The sequence below is a fragment of the Ornithorhynchus anatinus genome, chromosome 4, assembly GCF_004115215.2.
Source record: "Ornithorhynchus anatinus isolate Pmale09 chromosome 4, mOrnAna1.pri.v4, whole genome shotgun sequence".
Lineage (NCBI taxonomy): Eukaryota > Metazoa > Chordata > Mammalia > Monotremata > Ornithorhynchidae > Ornithorhynchus > Ornithorhynchus anatinus.
Genome location: NC_041731.1, coordinates 70,935,127 through 70,954,831, shown reverse-complemented (window position 1 = coordinate 70,954,831; position 19,705 = coordinate 70,935,127). Strand labels below are relative to the sequence as shown.

General features: G+C 43.0%; 1 protein-coding gene across 1 annotated transcript; it reads left to right on the top strand.

Annotated features, from left to right (window-relative positions):
• The first annotated feature begins 5,968 nt into the window (after positions 1-5,968).
• Positions 5,969-19,443, top strand: KCNV1 (potassium voltage-gated channel modifier subfamily V member 1). The gene is made up of 4 exons (XM_029063545.2): positions 5,969-6,087; positions 7,843-8,330; positions 9,961-10,490; positions 18,191-19,443. Exons 2-4 carry the CDS (start codon positions 7,858-7,860, stop codon positions 18,700-18,702), a joined length of 1,515 nt encoding a protein of 504 aa, XP_028919378.1. The 5' UTR covers positions 5,969-6,087; positions 7,843-7,857; the 3' UTR covers positions 18,703-19,443.
• Positions 19,444-19,705: the final 262 nt, after the last annotated feature.

Below are 19,705 nucleotides of genomic sequence, written 5' to 3'. Positions count from 1 at the left end.
TAACAGTTGTGGTTAATTACTGGGATTTAAATGAAGAATTTCTAAATTAATCAACCAATCATATTTACTGAGAGCTTAATAACAATGATGGTATTTGTTAAGCGCTTACTATGTGCCAAGAACTGTTTTAAGCACTGGGGTTGTCAGGTTGTCCCACTTGGTGCTCACAATCTGAATAACCATTTTACAGATGAGGGAACCGAGGCACAAATAAGTTAAGTGACTTGACCTAAATCACACAATTGACAAATGGCAGAGTTGAGATTAGAACCCATGATCTCTGACTCCCAGTCCTGTTATTTTTTTATTGAGCCATGCTGCTTGATGTTTGCAGAGCACTGTATGAAGCACTTGGGAGAGAACAAAATCTATTTTTTAGTTACTGAAAAAAATCACTATGTAAATGAACTTCTATGACCAAATACATCTTTCCCTGGGATAAATTACTGAATATGAAGAGCATTCTTGAAAGTAGTTATTAGGTTGCTTACTGTATACAAAGAGATCCACCAAGCTCAAAGATAAATGCAGTTGAAATTTAAAACACATCTTTTTCACACTTGCATTTTTACTCTGGAGAATAATAACAATACTGCCATTTGTTAAGCACTTACTATGTGCAAAGCACTGTTCTAAGTACTGGGGGATACAAGGTGATCAGGTTGTCCCACGTGAGGTTCACAGTTTTAATACCAATTTTACAGATGAGGTAACTGAGGCACAGAGAAGTTAAGTGACTTACCCAAAGTCACACAGCTGGCAAGTGATGGAGCCGGGATTAGAACCCATGAACTCTGACTCCCAAGCCCGGGATCTTTCCAGTGAGCCACGCTGTACTTTAGGAACCCACAACCTTCTGACTCCTAGGCCTGTGCTCTATCCACTATACCATGCTGCTTCTCAGATTAGAGACTGGGAGAAGAAGTATGTCTCAGTGGAAAGAGCACGGGCTAGGGAGGCAGAGGTCATGGGTTCGAATCCCAGATCTGTCACTTGTCAGCTGTGTGACTGTGGGAAAGTCACTTAACTTTTCTGTGCCTCAGTTACCTCATCTATAAAATGGGGATTAAGACTGTGAGCCTTAGGAGGGACAACCTGATTACTCTGTATCTACCCCAGTGCTTAGAACAGTGCTCTGCACATAGTAAGTACTTAACAAATACCAACATTATCATTATTAGAGAGATGGTTAACAGTTGGAAAAACTGTACTGGAAGCCTTCCTTCATTTGTTGTGAGCATCTAGTGTGTGCAGAGCACTATGCTAGACACTTTGAAGAGTAAAAGAAGAAACTCTGGAGGAGCTTGCAATCTAATGGTGAAGACTGACAAACATAGATTGTATTCATAAAATGGGAGCAGGGAGAATATAAATACAAGTGTAACAACAGTTTGGAGGAATGAATAAGTGAATAAATAAATTGATATATACATAAGAGCCAAGGGTAGTGAATATGAATGGGAAGAGAGTTGTAGACAAATAAAAGAATGTGAACAGTGAGTCATGGATGGAAGAATCAAGAGCAAGATACAAGAGGAGACTAGTTTGGAGAAATGAAGACTGAGCTGGAATGTAGCAAGAGCAGAGATAAGATATGAAACAGTTGAGTGCTGATGAAGAGCTTTGAGTTATAGTGCTAAAAGGAACTTTTTGAGAAGCAGCACTCTGCTCACCATAAGCACTCAAATATCAATGATTGATTGGAATTTAGCAGTTTTATTGTAATACATTTGGCAAACACATAGAAATTTGAAATTCATTTCTACTAAATTCAGATGCTTCCTCTACATCACCATCATCATCTACAACCATTTTTGAACACTTCTCTATGCATGAAAGTGTAATATTAATTATGGATGTTTTGCAAAGTATGAAGATTCAGTTACTGCCTCCAGAGAGCTCAGTATCTAAAGGGGATTAAGAAGACAGCTAAGAACAAAATCATCTTCCTTCAGCACTTAAGAGTTCTCATAATATGCATGTTAGCTCAGAATGAAAATTAGACTTCTTTCTGCCCTTTCCCATATTCTCCTCTCAAGTGAGACAGACCTGACTGGGGCAGGGCAGAGAGAAGCGGGGAGAATCCTGATGACCACCAGTAACTGACTCAGCTACCAGTAGAGAGTTCTGACTACTCCTCTCTAGTTGGTAGAGCTTTACCCCTCGGGAGGAACACAGCAGAGCTGGCTGATGGCAGATTTGCCCTCCATCTGTTTCCTGAGCCGCCCTCTCCTTTATTTCTTCCACCCAGATGGCATCCATGAGGCCCATTTATTCAGTCATGGTTTGCCTTTGTTAGCAAAGTTTGTATGCTTTCCCCAATTACAGAGAGAACATGTAGATATAAATATATCCACATACAAATTTAACACTTAAATACAAAAGTACACACACATTCTCCCACTTGGAGCCCTTAAATACATTCATAAATAATTGAAAAAGTGATAGTATTTATTATGCCCTAATCTTGTGTCAAGGACTTGGCTAAGTTAAATGCTAAGATAGGTACAAAACAATTCATAAGACACAGATCCTGTTCCATTTGGGTCCATAGTGTACAAATGAGGGAGAGATATCTTGTATATGAGTAAACGGATACACAGAAAAATCAAGTGACTTGTCCAAGGTAAGTAGTACTAAGTAGTCACTAAGTAGGCAAGTGACAGGGTTGGACAGGAACCTGGATCTACTGGGTCCTAGTCTTACGCTCCTTTCACTAAACCATGCTGCCTTAAAGTTAGGAACTTCTGGAAACCTAAATATGAAGACATTAATAAACTGATTGATAAAAGCCTTAAGGCATGTTTTATTATTTCAACACTGTAAAATGGAGAGTTGTTCATTTGCTCCAAGTAGTTGTGCATTGGCAGTTTTTGAGGAGGGGAATGATATATTATGAATAGGGTTTTCAGACGATGATACAAGTAACTGAATTTTTGATGGGCTGAGGGGAGACTAGTGGCAGGAAAATAAGTACACAGGGTGTTGCAATAATTCAATTCAGAGGTGATAAGGATTTGAACCACAATAGAGGCAGAAAGGATACAGGGGATATAGGGCAGATCTGTGAAATACCATAGAAGAAGAACTAGCAGAATTTAGAGACTGAATGCAGAAGGCATGCCTTCATACTGGGACTAAATAAGAACCAGTAACCCTCAAATTTAATGATCACCTGCTGTCTTCTTACATATCTCCTCTCTTTACCTGCTACATACACCCCAGTTTACACGATTCTCTTGTCTTTAGCTGAAGCACACTTGTGACCCCTCCCACTTAGTGAAGGAGCTTGGCCTAGTGGATAGAGCATGGGCCTGGGAGTTAGAAGAAGAGTTAGAGTTAGAAAGAGTTAGAGTCATTTCAACTTCTCTATGCCTCAGTTACCTCATCTGTAAAATGGTGATTATGACTGTGACCCCAGTGTGGGACAGGGACTATGTCCAAACCAATTACTTCGTATACCCTAATGCTTAGTACTTTGCCTGGCACACAGGTAGCGCTTAAATACCACAATAATTATTATTACCTAATGCTCATATCCATACCTCCCTTCTTCTCCCCGCCGCCCCAACACACATCTGCCAGACTTTATTCTTCACTTGTTTCCTAAAAAAAGTAAACTCCCTCAGGAGGCGTTCCCAAATTAATTCCTTCCTCCCTTATTGTTTCATCCTATTAACTATCCTTGCCATTCATGTATATATCTGTCATACTTATTCTATTTATATCATTTGATTTTGTGTTTATCTGTTGTCTCTATGCTCTTTTTCTTGTCCTCATTGCATGCTGGCAATTTGTATCTTCTTGTCTATACAGATTATAGACCCCTTCAGGACAAAGAACATGCTTTGACTTCTAAAGTATGTGCCAAAGCACCCAGTACAGTGCTCTGTACACAGAAAGCATTCAAGAAATACCCATGATGACAAAAGATGACAAAATGCTTTAGGACATGCCATCCTATTGCATTACATTTTCACCTAACTGAAATTCCTATGTTTTCAGAATGCTAAAATTTACTGAATGCTTACACCCTCACACATTAAGCATTTAATATCAAGCATTTAATGTTGATTTGAAGTCTCTTATTCCCCCAATTAGCATAATGAATTTTCTTTCCTATTTGTGTACTCACATTTCAGCTACTTCCTGCTGCTCTGTAGATGTAGCCAGCAGGACTAGAAACACTGGACATATTCTATCCACCCGGGAAAATCCACTTTCTGGATTTATCATTGTTTTGATACTTTTCTACGTAAGATCGCTTTGAAAGACAATATCTGATTCTTGACCATTTTGCTGGTTGTCAATTTATAACCAAGTTATTTATTTCCTATGACAATCAAGTCTCCATATTCTTCCATTCAGGAAGTCATAATAATAATAATAATGTTGGTATTTGTTAAGCGCTTACTATGTGCAGAGCACTTTTCTAAGCGCAGGGGTAGATATAGGATAGTCAGGTTGTCCCACGTGAGGCTCACAGTCTTAATCCCCATTTTACAGATGAGGTAACTGAGGCGCAGAGAAGTTAAGTGACTGGGTCATGGTCACACAGCTGACAAATAGTAGAGCTGGGATTTGAACCCTTGACCTTTCATTCATTCATTCAATAGTATTTATTGAGTGCTTACTATGTGCAGAGCATTGTACTAAGCGCTTGGGATGAACAAGTCGGCAACAGATAGAGACAGTCCCTGCCGTTTGACGGGCTTACAGTCTAATCGGGGGAGGACCTCTGACTCCCAAGTCCGTGCTCTTTCCTCTGAGCCACGCTGCTTCTCTATTTCATACAATACAATATGTTTTATTTTTGTCTCCTTATTTACACTTTATAAATCTCACAAAGGAAAATCAAAATGTCAAAGAAATACTCCCTTTAAGGAATAAATCACAGAAGTTCAGAAGGCTCCTGCCACAACAGGTTCTAATAATACAGGAAACAGACCAAATCAACTCTACCCCCTGAACCCTAAGGATCAGTCAAATCAATTTATTGAGTGCTTACTTGGAGAGTGCAGTACAAATGGTAGGTAAAGACAATCCCAGCCCATAAAGAGTTTACAGACTTGAGGGGGAGACAGATATTAAATAAATCATAGAGGAAATGCCAGAGAGTAAGGATGTATACATACGTGCTGTGAGGCTGAGGGTGGAGTGAATATCAAAGTGTTAAGGACTACAGACCTAAGTGCAGAGGCACTGAAGAGAGGGTGAACAAGGTGGAAAAATGAAGGCTAGTCAGAGAAAGCCCCTTGGAGGAGACGTGATTTTAGGGGGGCTGGGCAAAGTGGTGGTCTGTCATATATGAGCGCTTAACAAATACCATTATTATTATCATTATGAAGGAGGAGGGAGTGACATGCCAAAGGGAGGATGAAGTCCAGGGGTCGGTATCAAGATAAAATGAGATTGAGGCAGAACGTTTAGGCTGACGTTGGAGGAGCAAGTGCAGGCTAATGAAGTAGGGAAACGGGGGATAAAATCGGAGAGATGGAGAACGGATTGTCTGCCTTTAAAGAGATGGTAAAGGAGTTTTTGTCTGAAGCGAAGAAAGATGAACCACCATCGGGCGTTTTTTGAGAAGGGAGTTGCGGAGTGAACCGTTTCTTTAGAAAAACCATTCTGGCAGTAGATTGAACTCCGGACTGGAGAAAGGAGAGCCAGGAGGCAGGGAGGTCAGCGAGGATGTGTTCAAAGGCGGAGCTTCTGCAAAGGAAAGTTGCAGGTGAAATGACAGACACAGGAAAAGCCAGTCCTTTCCCTGTTTTTTGGTGTGTTTTTTTTAAAGAACATTAGCTGTAATCAGGCTCCCGAGATCCGTCCCTCCCCTCCCCGCCCCCAGCCCCACCAATCCATTTTCCCTGCAAGTTCTGGGAGCCGCTGAGGCTGGAGGTCCGGCGGGGGTGAGGGTCCAGCAGGCTGCCTGGTCAGATGCAGCAGCCCGGGGCCGGAGGAGCAGCCCAGGGGAGGGAGGGCGAAGGGAAGGGCCCTGGGGCTAGAGCTCGCCCCCAGGAGCAGCCTGCTGGCCTCGCTGCAAGGGACGAGTCCGGACAGACCAGATGTGCGGAGCCTCCGGGAGCCCAGGTAGGACACATCTGGCCCTTTCCCACGGCCGGACTTGGGACGGAACGGGGGAGGGAGGGGACCTGGGAGGGGGTGGGAGGTCTTTGAGAGGGCGAGGGGGACCCAGGAGGGAGGGGAGGCCGTGGGGGACCGGCTACTAGCCCTCTTGCCCCGGGGTCAGGTCCCGGGCAGCATCCCGGCCCGCTCCTGCTCCTGAGGGATGCTCTTTGGAGCAGCATCCCGGCCCGCTCCTGGGGGAGGCTGGAAGGGCCGGAGAGGTGCGAAGGGAAAGAAAGGAAGGGAGATTAATAGTAATAACGATAATGGTAGGATTTGTTAAGCGCTTACTATGTGCAAAGCACTGTTCTAACCGCTGAGGGGATATAAGGTGATCAGGTTGTCCCACGTGGGGCTCGCACTCTTAATCCCCATTTGACAGATGAGGTAACTGAGGCCCAGAGAAGTGAAGTGACTTGCCCAAAGGCACACAGCTGACAAGTGGCGGAATCGGAATTAGAACTCATGACCTCTGACTCCCAAGCCCGGATTTTCCACTGAGCCACGCGGGTGAGCCCCCCGGGCCCTGTCCCCCCCTACCCCACCCTCTCCAGCCGTCCGGGTGGTGGAAGGGGGGCTTACTCTCCATGCTGGCACGATGCAGGCAGGACTGGCTCTCCTCCTGCTCCCCGAACCCCCAGCCCTCGGGCAGCCCTACAGAGAGGGTGGGAGAAGGTGCGAGGTTCACAGGGTAAGGAGCACAGATTCCTCTCCCTTCCCTTCCTCTCCCGTATCTTGAGGTCCAGTCCCTCTGGTCACTGCCGACCCCAGGACCCTCCTTGTCCTCTTCCTAATCCTCACTGTGGATATTTAGTCAAGCCTATCGCTGCCCCTAAAAACCCCATCCTTTTGGCTCTCTGAGGATTCCTGTTCAGCTTCCCCCATGCCCCAGGGAGGATGATCCAGGCTGATACACTCTGCAGATCGGACAGACAGGGGGCTGAGGTCTTCTGGCTGGCCATAAACTTCTACCCAACTTTGTCCTCGAGGAATTCTGGGCTCCTTCTAGTAGTCTGTGTCTGTCCTTTCCCTTCCAGCTCTTCCCAAGACTCCTAATTGCAGGGCTTTAGTGTAGCAGGGGGCAGGAAGAGTTGAGAAAGGGTCTTGGGAGTCATTCATTCAGTCAGTCATATTTATAACAATAATAATAATGGCATCTATTAAGTGCTTATTATGTGCCAAGCACTGTTCTAAGTGCTGGGGTAGATACAAGGTAATCAGGTTGTCCCACGTGGGGCTCACAGTCTTAATCCCCATTTTCCAGATGAGGTAACGGAGGCACAGAGAAGTTAAGTGACTTGCTCGAAGTCCCATAGCTGACAAGTAGCGAAGCTGGGGTTAGAACCCATGACCTCTGACTCCCAAGCCCGGGCTCTTTCCGCTGACCCACACTACTTCTTATCGAGTGCTTACTGTGTGCAGAGCACTGTACTAAGCACTTGGAAGGTATTATACAGCAATAGAGAAACAATCCCTGCCTGTAACAGGCTTACAGTCTAGAGAGAGGATCCCTGCCTCCCACAGGGAAGGGGAGAGAGAGAGAGGCTTCTAAGGGTTCTGGCAGTCAGCTCTGTCTCTCCCGATGCCAGGGTCGGAAAGTCTGCTAAGGGTGCTGAGAGTCACCCTTGCCTCCCCCAGTTTGGGAGAGAAAGAGTCTGTAAAGGTTCCAGAAGTCAGTCCTGCCTTTCCCAGTGCTTTGCCCTGTGCTTGTGCCCACAGAGACCAGCAGACAGGATGGAGGAACCTCCATTTGAGGCCCATGAGATCCAGCAGGACAGCGACTCCCTGACCTCTTTGGAGTCCAGCGTCTTCTGCAGCGAGGAGGAAGTGGAGTCACTGGGTCTGGGGGAAGGCCCTTCCTTGGACTGTTTCATTGTCAATGTGGGCGGCAGCCGCTTTGTTGTGTCCCAGCGTGTGCTGTCCTGCTTCCCGGACACGCGGCTGGGCAAGCTGGCCGTGGTGGTGTCATCCCGCCGCCCTCCGGGAGCCCCGGCCCCTGCTTCCACCCTGGAGCTCTGTGACGATGCCAACCCAGTGGACAATGAGTACTTCTTCGACCGCAGCTCCCAGGCCTTCCGCTACATCCTACACTACTACCAGACTGGACACCTGCATGTCATGGAACAGCTGTGTGCCCTCTCCTTCCTGCAGGAGATCCAGTACTGGGGCATCGATGAGCTGAGCATCGATTCCTGCTGCAGGGACAGGTACAGTCGGGCTTCCTGTTCACTGTCTTCTTCCCTGCCAGCACATGGTAGTGGGACCACCTGCCGTTTAGCTCTTTGAACAGTGCATGCTGAGCAGAGGCAGTCCTTTCTCGGGAGGAGGGTTGCAGCCAGGCAATTAATATCAAATTTACTAACAATCGGTGCTGACCCCTCCCTGCCTGGATGCTAAACTACTGTATGCATTAATATCATGGATTGACTGACTGATCAATTAAAACAGTCTGGGTGAGTGTGAGTTCAGGAGTAGGCTAAACAGTCTGAGCTTAGAAGTCCCTTATGTACTGTGTTGGCTCATTTGAGCTTGATGTGACCAGGAAATGTGTTTACCAACTCTGATATTGTACTCTTCCCAGCACTTAGTACAGTGTTAAACACACAGTAAGCACTCAATAAATATGATTGATGCAGTGCTTATAGTACACAGAGCCCTTACTGTACTATGCAGTTTGGAAAAGTACAACATAGTAGGTAGAAATGATCCCTGCCCACAAGAAGCCTTTAGTCAACTGGGGGAGACAGATATGAAAATAAATTGCAGACATGGGGAATAATAGGGTATAAGAACAGGTACATAAATACTCTGGGTCTGGGACTCACCAAAGTGCTTAAGAGGTACACAGCTAAGTGCATAAGGTGATGCACAGGGAAGGGAGGATAGGGCATATGAGAATTTAGTCAGGGAAGCTTCTTGAAGGAGATGTGATTTTAGGAGGGGTTTGAATAATAATAATAATAATAATAATGTTGGTATTTGTTAAGCGCTTACTATGTGCAGAGCACTGTTCTAAGCACTGGGGTATACAGGGTAATCAGGTTGTCCCACATGAGTCTCACAGTCTTAATCCCCATTTTACAGATGAGGTAACTGAGGCACAGAGAAGTTAAGTGACTTGCCCACAGTCACACAGCTGCCAAGTGGAAGAGAAGGGATTCGAACTCATGACCTCTGACTCCCAAGACCGTGCTCTTTCCACTGAGCCACGAGGTGGAGAGAGTGGTGGACTGCTGGATATGAAGGGGGAGGGAGTTTCAGGCCTGAAGGAGGCAAGGGGTTGAAGGCAGTAAAGATGAAACTGAGGTACAGAGGGTAGGTGGTTGTTAGAGGAGGAGGGTGTGGGGATTGTGTTATAGTAAGAGATCAGTGAAGTGAGATAGGAAGAAGAGATCTGATTGAGGGATTTAAAGCCAATGAGGAGGATCCTTGGGACCCTTAAGTTCTTGAAGTACTTAGAGGTTTAGGTCAGTATTTTCAGAAAGAGCTTAAAAGGAGGGAAATTAGTTCTTGTAGATGAGAAAGAAATGTGGTACAGCTCAGTTCATTTTCTAGAGGTGAAGAGGAACATAGTATTGGGAAAAAAAGAAAAAATAGATATCAAGTGAGAAGTCATTCTCCATGGATTCAGTCATATAAGAGGGTCTCTTAAGGAAATAGTTTCGGATTTTACCAGTAGCCTTTCAAGAGAAATTGAAAAGTCAGTCTGAGTCATCAAGGTTTTCTAAAGAAGTTCCTAGACATTTGGTTTGGAGAAAATAGGCTGTGCAGAAGCTTCTTCCTGCTGGAGTTTACACCTTCATTTCATTTGATTAACCACGTTACCCTCTCGGACAGGTACTTCAGGAGGAAAGAGCTAAGCGAGACTCTAGACTTCAAAAATGACAATGATGACCAGGAGAGTCAGCAAGAAAGTGAGCAAGATTTCTCTCAGGGGCCCTGCCCTAATTCCAGGCAAAGACTTTGGGATATCTTGGAGAAACCCAGGTCTTCGACTGCTGCCAGGATTTTTGGCACCATATCCATCATCTTTGTGATTATGTCCATCGCCAACATGGCCTTGATGTCAACAGATTTTGGCTGGTTGAATCCTCAGCTCCTGGAAGGTCTAGAGTACCTGTGCATTACCTGGTTCACTGGAGAATTTGCCTTGCGCTTGCTCTGTGTACGAGACCGATGTCACTTCCTAAGAAAAGTGGCCAACATCATCGACCTTCTGGCTATTCTTCCCTTCTACATCACCCTGCTGGTGGAGAACCTGAGTGAAGGTGAGACTACACAAGAGCTGGAAAACGTGGGTCGCATCGTACAGGTCTTGAGACTGCTCAGGGCTCTGCGTATGTTAAAGCTGGGCAGACACTCAGCAGGTATTCACACTTTGTTGCTGTACTTTTTCTTCCATTGTCAATGCTAGGAGCTCTGCTACCATAAACTGATGGATCAAATAACTCAGAGTGCTCTAACTGGATTACAACTGCACCTTCCTTCTAGAAATATATTTTCCCTTCTCAGATGTAGCTCCCCACCCTCTCCCTGCCCTGAATCCTATAAATGTTTCAACTTGAAGCTTAGCAGATCACACAACAGCACATGAAAAAGTGTTGGCTGCCTGGCTTTTCATCCTCTCGAAAAGGCCCCTTGCCCTTTTTTATAACCGATTATCTGAGGGCATACCAACTGTCAAGCCGTGGACTCGGGGACCTCTGTATGTATGTTGAGCAGACTCTAACTGGGGTTGAAAGCATTTTGCTGTTCCATCCATTCCTGTTCTTCCCAGGGCTAAACACCCCACGGCCAATCAAGATCCACACCTGGACATTGCACATTTCCGGCCTCCCTCACAGCTCCCAGATAAAGCTTGACAGGTAGTGACTGTAGTAATGGTGATAATAGTAATAATAGTATCTATTGAGCACTTTGTGTGCTAGTGGTAATAGTAATAGTAGTATCTATCGAGTACTTAACTCTGCGCAGAACACTTCACTTAGCATTGGGAGAGAATTCACAGGAGGGAATTAGCCATGGACTCCATTCTAATCCCGGCTCTGTTAGTTGTGTGACTTTGGGCAAGCCACTTAACTTCTCTGTGCCTCAGTTACCTCATCTGAAAATGGGGATTAAGACTGTGAGCCCCATGTGGGACAACCTGATGACTTTGTGTCTACCCCAGCACTTAGAACAGTGCTTGGCACATAGTAAGCACTTAACAAATATCATAATTGTTATTATTATTATTTAGAGGGCATTAATTTCCAATCAGGGGTATCTCTATGACTTGGGAAGCAGCAGCAATTTGAGACATCAGAAATCTTAACAACAACTGTACTAGTCTCTGGAGAAAAGCTGAATCATACTAAACATATAATCTCTAGCTTCTAGGAAATTCCATTGCAAGACATGTTAAGCCCATGGGCACAGGAAGAAAGGGACATGTTATAGAGTTGAAAACACAGCAAATAAAGCCTTATTCATTTGAATCACCCCAAAATTGGAATTTCCCTTAAAGATTCTCTAGTCACATTTTCTACTCCAGTTTACATAACTGGCTCTGATCAGAGGTTTTCCACAAACAACTCTGAAAAGAACCAGTCTTTGTTTTCTGACAGACATAATGGGATGCTTTCTAAATACACATATACAAATGCTTCCCAGGCATTTGATTTCTAAATGCACACTTGAGCCTCTCATTTTCTTTTCAAAAAAAAATGTAGGGGAGGTGAGTAGAAAATAACTGTAATTTGTCCTTTATATCACTTCCCTTCAAGGCTTCTCACTTCTTAAACAAGGATCATCCCAGTTTATAGACAGGTTAAAAATTGCAACTACAGCCTGATATCACTATATTTAAAATGATCTATTAGAGGAATTTTGCACTTAGTCTTTGCATTGACTATGAGTATGTGAAGTTTATCAAAATTGTAACTGAGTTAAATTCTTCCACATTTGAAGTGGGATGGGCAAAGCTGTTAAAACAGTGTTTTGATTTATATCACCTTTGGTCTCTAGAATCAAATATCTGAGTTTATTATTCTTTGATATGTCATTTACTCACATATTTCTTCCCCCCTTTCCCTATCTCTCCCCCCACTCCCCAAACCCGTTTCCCTGATTTTTGAGGCAGAAATAAAAGCTTTCATAAGGAAACGAAGAATCAGGGTACATTAACATCAAAGATACAAGCTAGTGCCTTAGAGTTTCAAGCCCGTGCACCAGGTAGTGCTGAGTACCAAGCACTCAAATACCACTGATTAACTGAGGGCGGGAACAATGAAGAGGAGGAGGATAATGGGGAGGGGGTTGCTGTAATTCACTAAGTGCCTATTATATGCAGCACTTGAAAGAGTGCAATAGAGGTAAACCCTCAGTCTCAGTGGCTTATACACCTTCATCTTCCATTTTTTTCTTTTTTATAGTATTTGTTAAGCACTTATGTGTCAAACACTGTTCTAAGTGCTGGGGTAGATACAAAGGAATTAAGTTGGTCACTGTCCTTGTCCTACATCAGAGTCACAGACTAAGCAGAAGGGAGAACAGGAGAACTGAGGCACAGAGAAGTTGCGACTCACCAAAGCGTTTGGCAGAGCTGGATTAGAAACCAGGTCTTCTGATTCCCAGTCCACTTTATTCTTCTTCTATTCCCTTTATTGCTAGACTTATTCCCCCATACAACAGTCCCTTGCCTAGACTGCAAAACTTCGCCAAAAAATAGGATGTTTGCTAGTTAACATCAAAGTTGGAAAACATGGCCTAGTGGAAAGATCTTCAGCCTGGGAGTCAGAAGACTTAGGCTCTATTCCTAACTATTACATTTGCCTGTTGTGTGACCTAGGGCAAGTCATCTAACTTCTCTGTGCCTCAGTTTCTTCATCTGTAAAATGGGGATGCAATACCTGTTCTTCCTCTTGGACTGTGAACCCAAAGTAGGACAGGGCCTTTATCCAATCTGAAAAACTTGCTTCTATCCCAGAATTTCCAACCGTGCTTGCCATATAATAAGCACATAAAAATACCACAATTATCATTACTATTAATTTATCTGCCTTCAAAAATAAACAGAGCTAGTTTCATCCAGGATTTGATTAGGGGATATGTTGGGAATTTTCTCTTTAACAACCAAACATAAAATAAGCTTTTTCACTCAGACTTTGCCATTTAATTATAGACTGCACAACTGTGACCCAGTGTTCCCAAATTGACACTTTTAAAAGTTTAGATTGTTAAGCATATTGAGTAATACCTTGCATTTGTATAGTACTTATTTCTTCAAAGCACTTTCACATCAATTATGCCACTGATCCTAACACCATCTTTGTATGGTAGGGAGAGATAGGTATTGTTACCCCCATTTTACTAATGAGGATAAGTGAGTTACTCAAAGTCACCCAGCAGGCCAGTGGAAGAGCTGAGATTAAAACCCAGTCTCCTACTTCCTAACTCCAAGCTAATTTTTTATGGTATTTGTTAAGCGCTTACTATGTATCAAACACAGTTCTAAGAGTTTGGGTAGGTGCAAGTTAATTAGGTTAGACACAGTCCCTTTCCCACATGGAGCTCACAGTCTAAGTAGGAGGGAGAACAGGCATTTAATTCCCATTGAGGGAACTCAGGCCCAGAGAAGTTGTGACATACCCAAGGTTGCACAGCAAGCAATTGGCAGAGCCAGGGTTAGTCCTCTGCCTCCCAAGCCTGTGTTCTTTCCACTAGGCCATACTGCTTCACCACTTCTATTTCCACTACAACATGCTACCCACAGATTAATTGCTTATCAACATTTGGCAATAGGCTATTTTTAGAAACTAGTAAAGAAACACCAACTTTTGTTCCACCATTTAGTGGTGACTGAGTCAGACAGAGTAAAACTAATTCTTAGAAGGTATCTTTTGGTCTCAACTGGAAATGCATTGTCTTCAGGTTAAAATGCAGGCATTCTTCTAGGAATTCTCCCTGCAGAATTCCTTCAAGGTTCAGTTCCAATTTGGACACATCTATCTTGGTCTTAAGCAGTTTCCCACTTCTACCACACTATAAGCAGGCAATCCTGAAAATGCCATGAAGCAGTATATTTGCTCTGAGAGCTCTAGGGATCTCCAAAGAATTGATGAAATGAGAATCCGGCTCCAGATATATCTGAATAGGATTCCTTACTTCCCTGAAACTCAGCAGAGAAGCATTGCCCCAGAATACCACTGAGACACTCTCTGAAAGACCAACACCTGGGGGTGTGATAAGCAAGCTCAGTGACGGTGTAGTTATCTCCAATGTACAGGGAACAAGGGGAGACAAAATTGTAGCCCTTACAGGGTTTTCAAGAGGCTCCATTGAAGGTTGAAAGATTCCCCCTTTCCTTTCCCCATTTATAGTGTGTAGTATCTGGGTTAGGTATGGAACCTCCACTTAAAATCCCGCTGAACATGTGTGGAGTTACCCAATCACTGGGTCTTTGTCCCCCAACCAGGAGTTACTTATCAAAATCATAACATATAGGCAGTTCCAGGGAGCTAATTAAAAATGCAGCTTCCTATTCAAAATTGTCCATTTCTTGGTGGGGAAAAACAACAACAAGAAAACATAACAAGAGCTCCTTTGGCCAAACACTGGGGCCTTTGAGAGTTCTTCATAGTTGATTCCTTTCATCAGATTGCTCAGATGCCATACATTCCTTAAAATGTCAGCCTATGATTAGATGACACCTTGCTACACAATCCTGAAGCTTTTAATTTTTCATTGAGAGATTTTAGTCAGACTAAAAAATAATAATAATATAATTCTCAGGCAGCAGCAGGAAGAATCCAAAAAGAGTACCAAGCATTTCATCCAGAAGGAGTCCCGCACTTTCTTGTATTATAGTCCCGCACTTTCTTGTATTAAACTTGTCAATTATGAAAGTCACAAACTGGTGTAAGTGGTAACTTGACTCCCTAAAAGAACTGTGTTCACCCCACAAAACAGGCTGAGATTTTAAGGAATGCATGACATATGAGTAATTAATCAACAGTACTTACTAAGTGCCTACTGAGTGCCAGGCACTATATTAAGAGTTTGGGGGAAGCAGAAAGAAAGTTTCCTGTCCTCAAGGAGCTTACAAATGATTTAACAGTTTTAGAGCATGATGGGAGCCAACCAGGGGTAGGGGGAGAGGGCATGGGGCCTATAATAGTAGAGCCCTAAATTCCTTAGTTTCCAGGAGAAATATGCTTCTTCAAAGCTAATCTCTCTCTCTCCCCTCAACTCTCAATCACTGCTGCCTGAATTGTGGCGTGCTATCATTCAATCCCCGGCACTGCCTTGGCTAGATCTCAACTATCTGGCCACCAACCTCTCAATCACATCCTGACCCTGGACTGGAACGGCCTCCCTCTTCATATCCGACAGACCATTACTCTCCCCACCTTCAAGTGTTATTGAAGGCACATCTCCTCCAAGAGGCCTTCCCTGATTAAGCCCTTTTTTTCTCTTCTTCCACTGCCTTCCGTGCTCTCCTTGACATGCTCTTTTTATTCATCACCCCTCCCAGACCCATAGCACTTATGTAGATACCTGTAATTTTAGTTATGTAAATGTCTGTCTCCCCTTCTAGATCATAAGCTTGTTATGGGTAGGGAACGTGTCCGTTATATTTTATTAAGTACTAGGGAGAGTATAGTGCTGTGCACACAGTAAGAAATCAATAAGTACAATTGACTGAAGTGGAAAATCCCCAAGGATGTAGAGTCCCACCATCAACTCTCCTCATGTCCAGAAAAAAGGCACCCATTGCCTAAAAGGGAAGGGGGTGGAGCAGCTAAGTACACATGGAGTGCCACCTTCATAATAATAATGACAATAACATTTGATGAGCACTTATGTGACAGGCACTGTACTAAGCACTGGAGTGGATACAAACAAATTGGGTTGGATACAGTCCCTTTCCCATGTGGGGCTAACAGTCTCAATCCCCATTTTACAGATGAGGTAACTGAGGTATGGAGAAGTGAAATGACTTGCCTAAGGTCACACAGTAGACATGTGTTGGTGCAGGGATTAGATACCATGACCTTCTGACGCCACTATGCCATGCTGCTTCTCATACTTGCTTCCTACAGAGCGTTGGAGTTTTGCTAGGTTTGGAGGCAAAACTAGCCCCCCCAGTACTTATGCATGGTTAAGTCATAGGCTCAGTGTTGGATTTTTTTAAAAAGCTGCTGGAACGATATATTTGGTCCCGAAACCTAGTGTAAGAAAATAGACTGATAGTCCCGTGGTTTTATCCTTAGATCCTTTGGGAGGGAGCTAGACTAGCCTGGCCCTCAAGAAAGCAGAATAATGATTCCTTGAAATTGAAAATGGAAAATATCACTCTGCCTTTCTTTCTGTCCATTTATCATGTCAATCATATTTATTGAGCACTTACTGTGGGCAGAGTAATAATGTTGGTATTTGTTAAGTGCTTACTAGGTGCCGAGCACTGTTCTAACACTGGGGGAGATACAGGGTAATCAGGTTGTCCCACATGCGGCTCACACACTTTTAATCCTTATTTTACAGATGAGGGAACTGAGGCACAGAGAAGTTAAGTGACTTTCCCACAGTCATACAGCTGACAAGTGGCAGAGCCGGGGTCGAACTCATGACCTCTGACTCCGAAGCCCAGGCTCTTTCCACTGAGCCACGCTGCTTCTCCGCGCGTACTTCCACAGAGTACTGTACTAAGCACTTGGGAGAGTTGTCCACAATGACCTTACAGTCTAGACGGGGTTGGGGGGAAGACAGATATTAATATAAATAAATGAATTACAGATATGTACATAAGTATTTTGGGACTGGGTAGGGGGAGGGGGTGAATAAAGGGAATAAGTCTGCGTGAAGCAGAAGGGAGTGGGAGAAGAGGAAAGGAGCGCTTAGTCCGGAAAGTCCTCTTGAAGGAAACATGCCTTCAAAAGGTTTTGAAGCAGGAAAGAGTAGGATTTGGGGAGGGCATTCCAGGACAGTCAGGATGTGGGCAAGAGATCAGGAGGTAAAGTGAGAAAGTGGGCAGGGATTGTCTCTCTCTGTTGCTGAATTGTACATTCCAAGCACTTATACAGTGCTCTGCACACAGTAAGCTCTCAATAAATATGACTGAATGAATGAATGAAGGTTGGCATTAGAGTTATAAAATATGCGGGCTGGGTTGTAGTAGGAGAGTAGCGAGGTGAGTAGGAAGGGGAGAGGTGATTGAGTGTTTTTAAAACCAATGATAAAGAGTTTCTGTTTGAAGCAGAGGTGGATGGGTAAATGCTGGAGGTTCTTGAGGAGTGGGGAAACATGGCCTGAATGCCTCTGTGGAAAAATGATCCAGGCAGCAGAGCTAAGTACAGACTGGAGTGGGGAGAGACAGGAGGTTGGGAGGTCAGCAAGGAGGCTGATACAGTAATTAGGTTGGGATAGGATAAGGGATTGAATTAGCATGGTAGTAGTTTAGATGGAGAAGAAAGGGTGGATTTTAGTAATGTTGTGAAGGTCAAACCAACAGGAATTAATTATGGATTGAATATATCAGTTGGAAAGGAAGAGCGGGACCAGGGCAGTGAAGGCCAATATCAGTTTAAAGATACAAAGGCCTATTATTCATTGGATAATGCACATCTGCTTTTTCACATATCTGCAGAAGACAAAAAACATAATTTTTAAAAAATTCCTGTTAGGTCTTTGTAAAAAAAACTCCATTCCAATAAAATTAATTTTCAGAAGGCAGGAATGTCCAAAAGACTAATTTTAGTGAATGCAATAGCCACAAAGAGTCAAAAAGACTTCTGATTAATGCTTGAAATCCCAATGTAGTGATTGGGAAATCTAGAGGATGCAGGACTTCATAAGAATTCAGGAGTTCTGTCAGAGAAACTGGACAGATTCCTCTAGCTGCCCTGCCTCATTTCTCCATCTATGATATGGACAAAATGCTTATTCCTCCCTACTTCACAAGGTATTTTGAGAACAATTATTATAATGGTGTCATAACTCTGAAATTTTCTGGGAAAAGATGTTACAGGCAAGCATCATTATATTTGGATCATTATGTAATACTATTACAATTTTTTTTATGTTACAGGGTTACGATCTCTTGGGATTACCATCACTCAATGTTATGAAGAAGTTGGTCTGCTGCTGCTTTTCCTTTCTGTAGGAATTTCTATATTTTCAACTGTGGAATATTTTGTGGAACAGAGTATTCCTGATACAACTTTCACAAGTGTGCCCTGGGCATGGTGGTGGGCAACAACTTCTATGACAACTGTTGGTTATGGTGACATTAGACCAGACACTACCATGGGTAAAATAGTGGCCTTCATGTGTATACTATCAGGGATACTAGTTCTGGCCTTGCCTATTGCAATAATAAATGATCGTTTCTCTGCTTGTTATTTCACTTTGAAGCTAAAAGAAGCAGCTGTTCGGCAAAGGGAAGCTTTGAAGAAACTCACAAAAAATATAGCCACAGACTCAAGTATTAGTGTTAACTTGCGAGATGTATATGCACGAAGTATCATGGAAATCCTGCGGTTAAAAGGCAGAGAAAGAGCAAGTACTAGAAGCAGTGGTGGAGATGATTTTTGGTTCTGAATATGTTTTCAGTGTTTTCTACCTAAAACATTCTATGGAGTTATCTGCAGTGATAAATGTGCCTGCTTTTGTTATTCATTCAGTATGGCCTCTCTGCGTTGTCTTTGTTCTGTCAGAGTACTTAGTATTTTCTAAGACACACCACAGCATAGGTTGGAATCAATTATCTTTCATGATAAGATATCAAAATGGCAAAAGCAATTTACAGAGTGGAACAACTAATCCACCCATACATGAATTTTAGTTTACTAATTCAGTAAATTCTACACGGAAGCAGAAAGCACACATCTGTACTGAAGTTTTTACATGGTCCCTAGGTTTTTTTCTTCTGAAAATAAAAGAGAAGGAAAATTGAAAGGGCCAGAAGCAGTAAGCAATCATTAAGCTATATGAAATAGTTTTTCCATATTCACTGAGACTTCCTAATGGATTAGTAACTATGAACATTAATTAGATTTGTGATTTCTATGGATTATATGGACCAATGTCGATTAATCCAATGGGAGCACTTACTTTATGCTGAGCACTCTACTAAACATTTGGAAGAGTACAATAGACTTGTAGACATGATCCTTGTCCTCAAGGAGCTTACAGTCTAGTACGAGAGATACGCTACATGGCCTTACTTGGAAATAATGGATGAAAAAAAAGATTTACTAGGCATGTATAAGATAGCAATTTCAGAGTAACTATTCAGAGATTAATATGCATTTCAACTTCAAATTGCAGTATGTACTTAATAAACAGATTTGTTTTATACTATCATCATGAGAGAACTGTGTTTATTTACAACATTGAACTCAGAGGTGATGTCTTAACATGCTTTCCTTAAATTGAGAAGCATTTTAGAAAATCATCAACTTAAGAAATAAAAGAGTCCTTGATTTTCCTGATAGATTAATGACCAAGATTATCAAATTTTTTTAGGCATTGGAATTACTGTGATTGTGGCTACTAAACTGGAGAACTTTCTAGGAAGTACAAATGTACATTATAGTAAATA

Excerpts from the sequence above, each read along its gene's own strand:
- KCNV1 (XM_029063545.2), top strand. The coding sequence starts at position 7,858 with ATGGAGGAACCTCCATTTGAGGCCCATGAGATCCAGCAGGACAGCGAC. Across the intron at positions 8,331-9,960 it reads GATTCCTGCTGCAGGGACAG|GTACTTCAGGAGGAAAGAGC; the intron begins GTACAGTCGGGC and ends CCTCTCGGACAG. Across the intron at positions 10,491-18,190 it reads GCTGGGCAGACACTCAGCAG|GGTTACGATCTCTTGGGATT; the intron begins GTATTCACACTT and ends TTTATGTTACAG.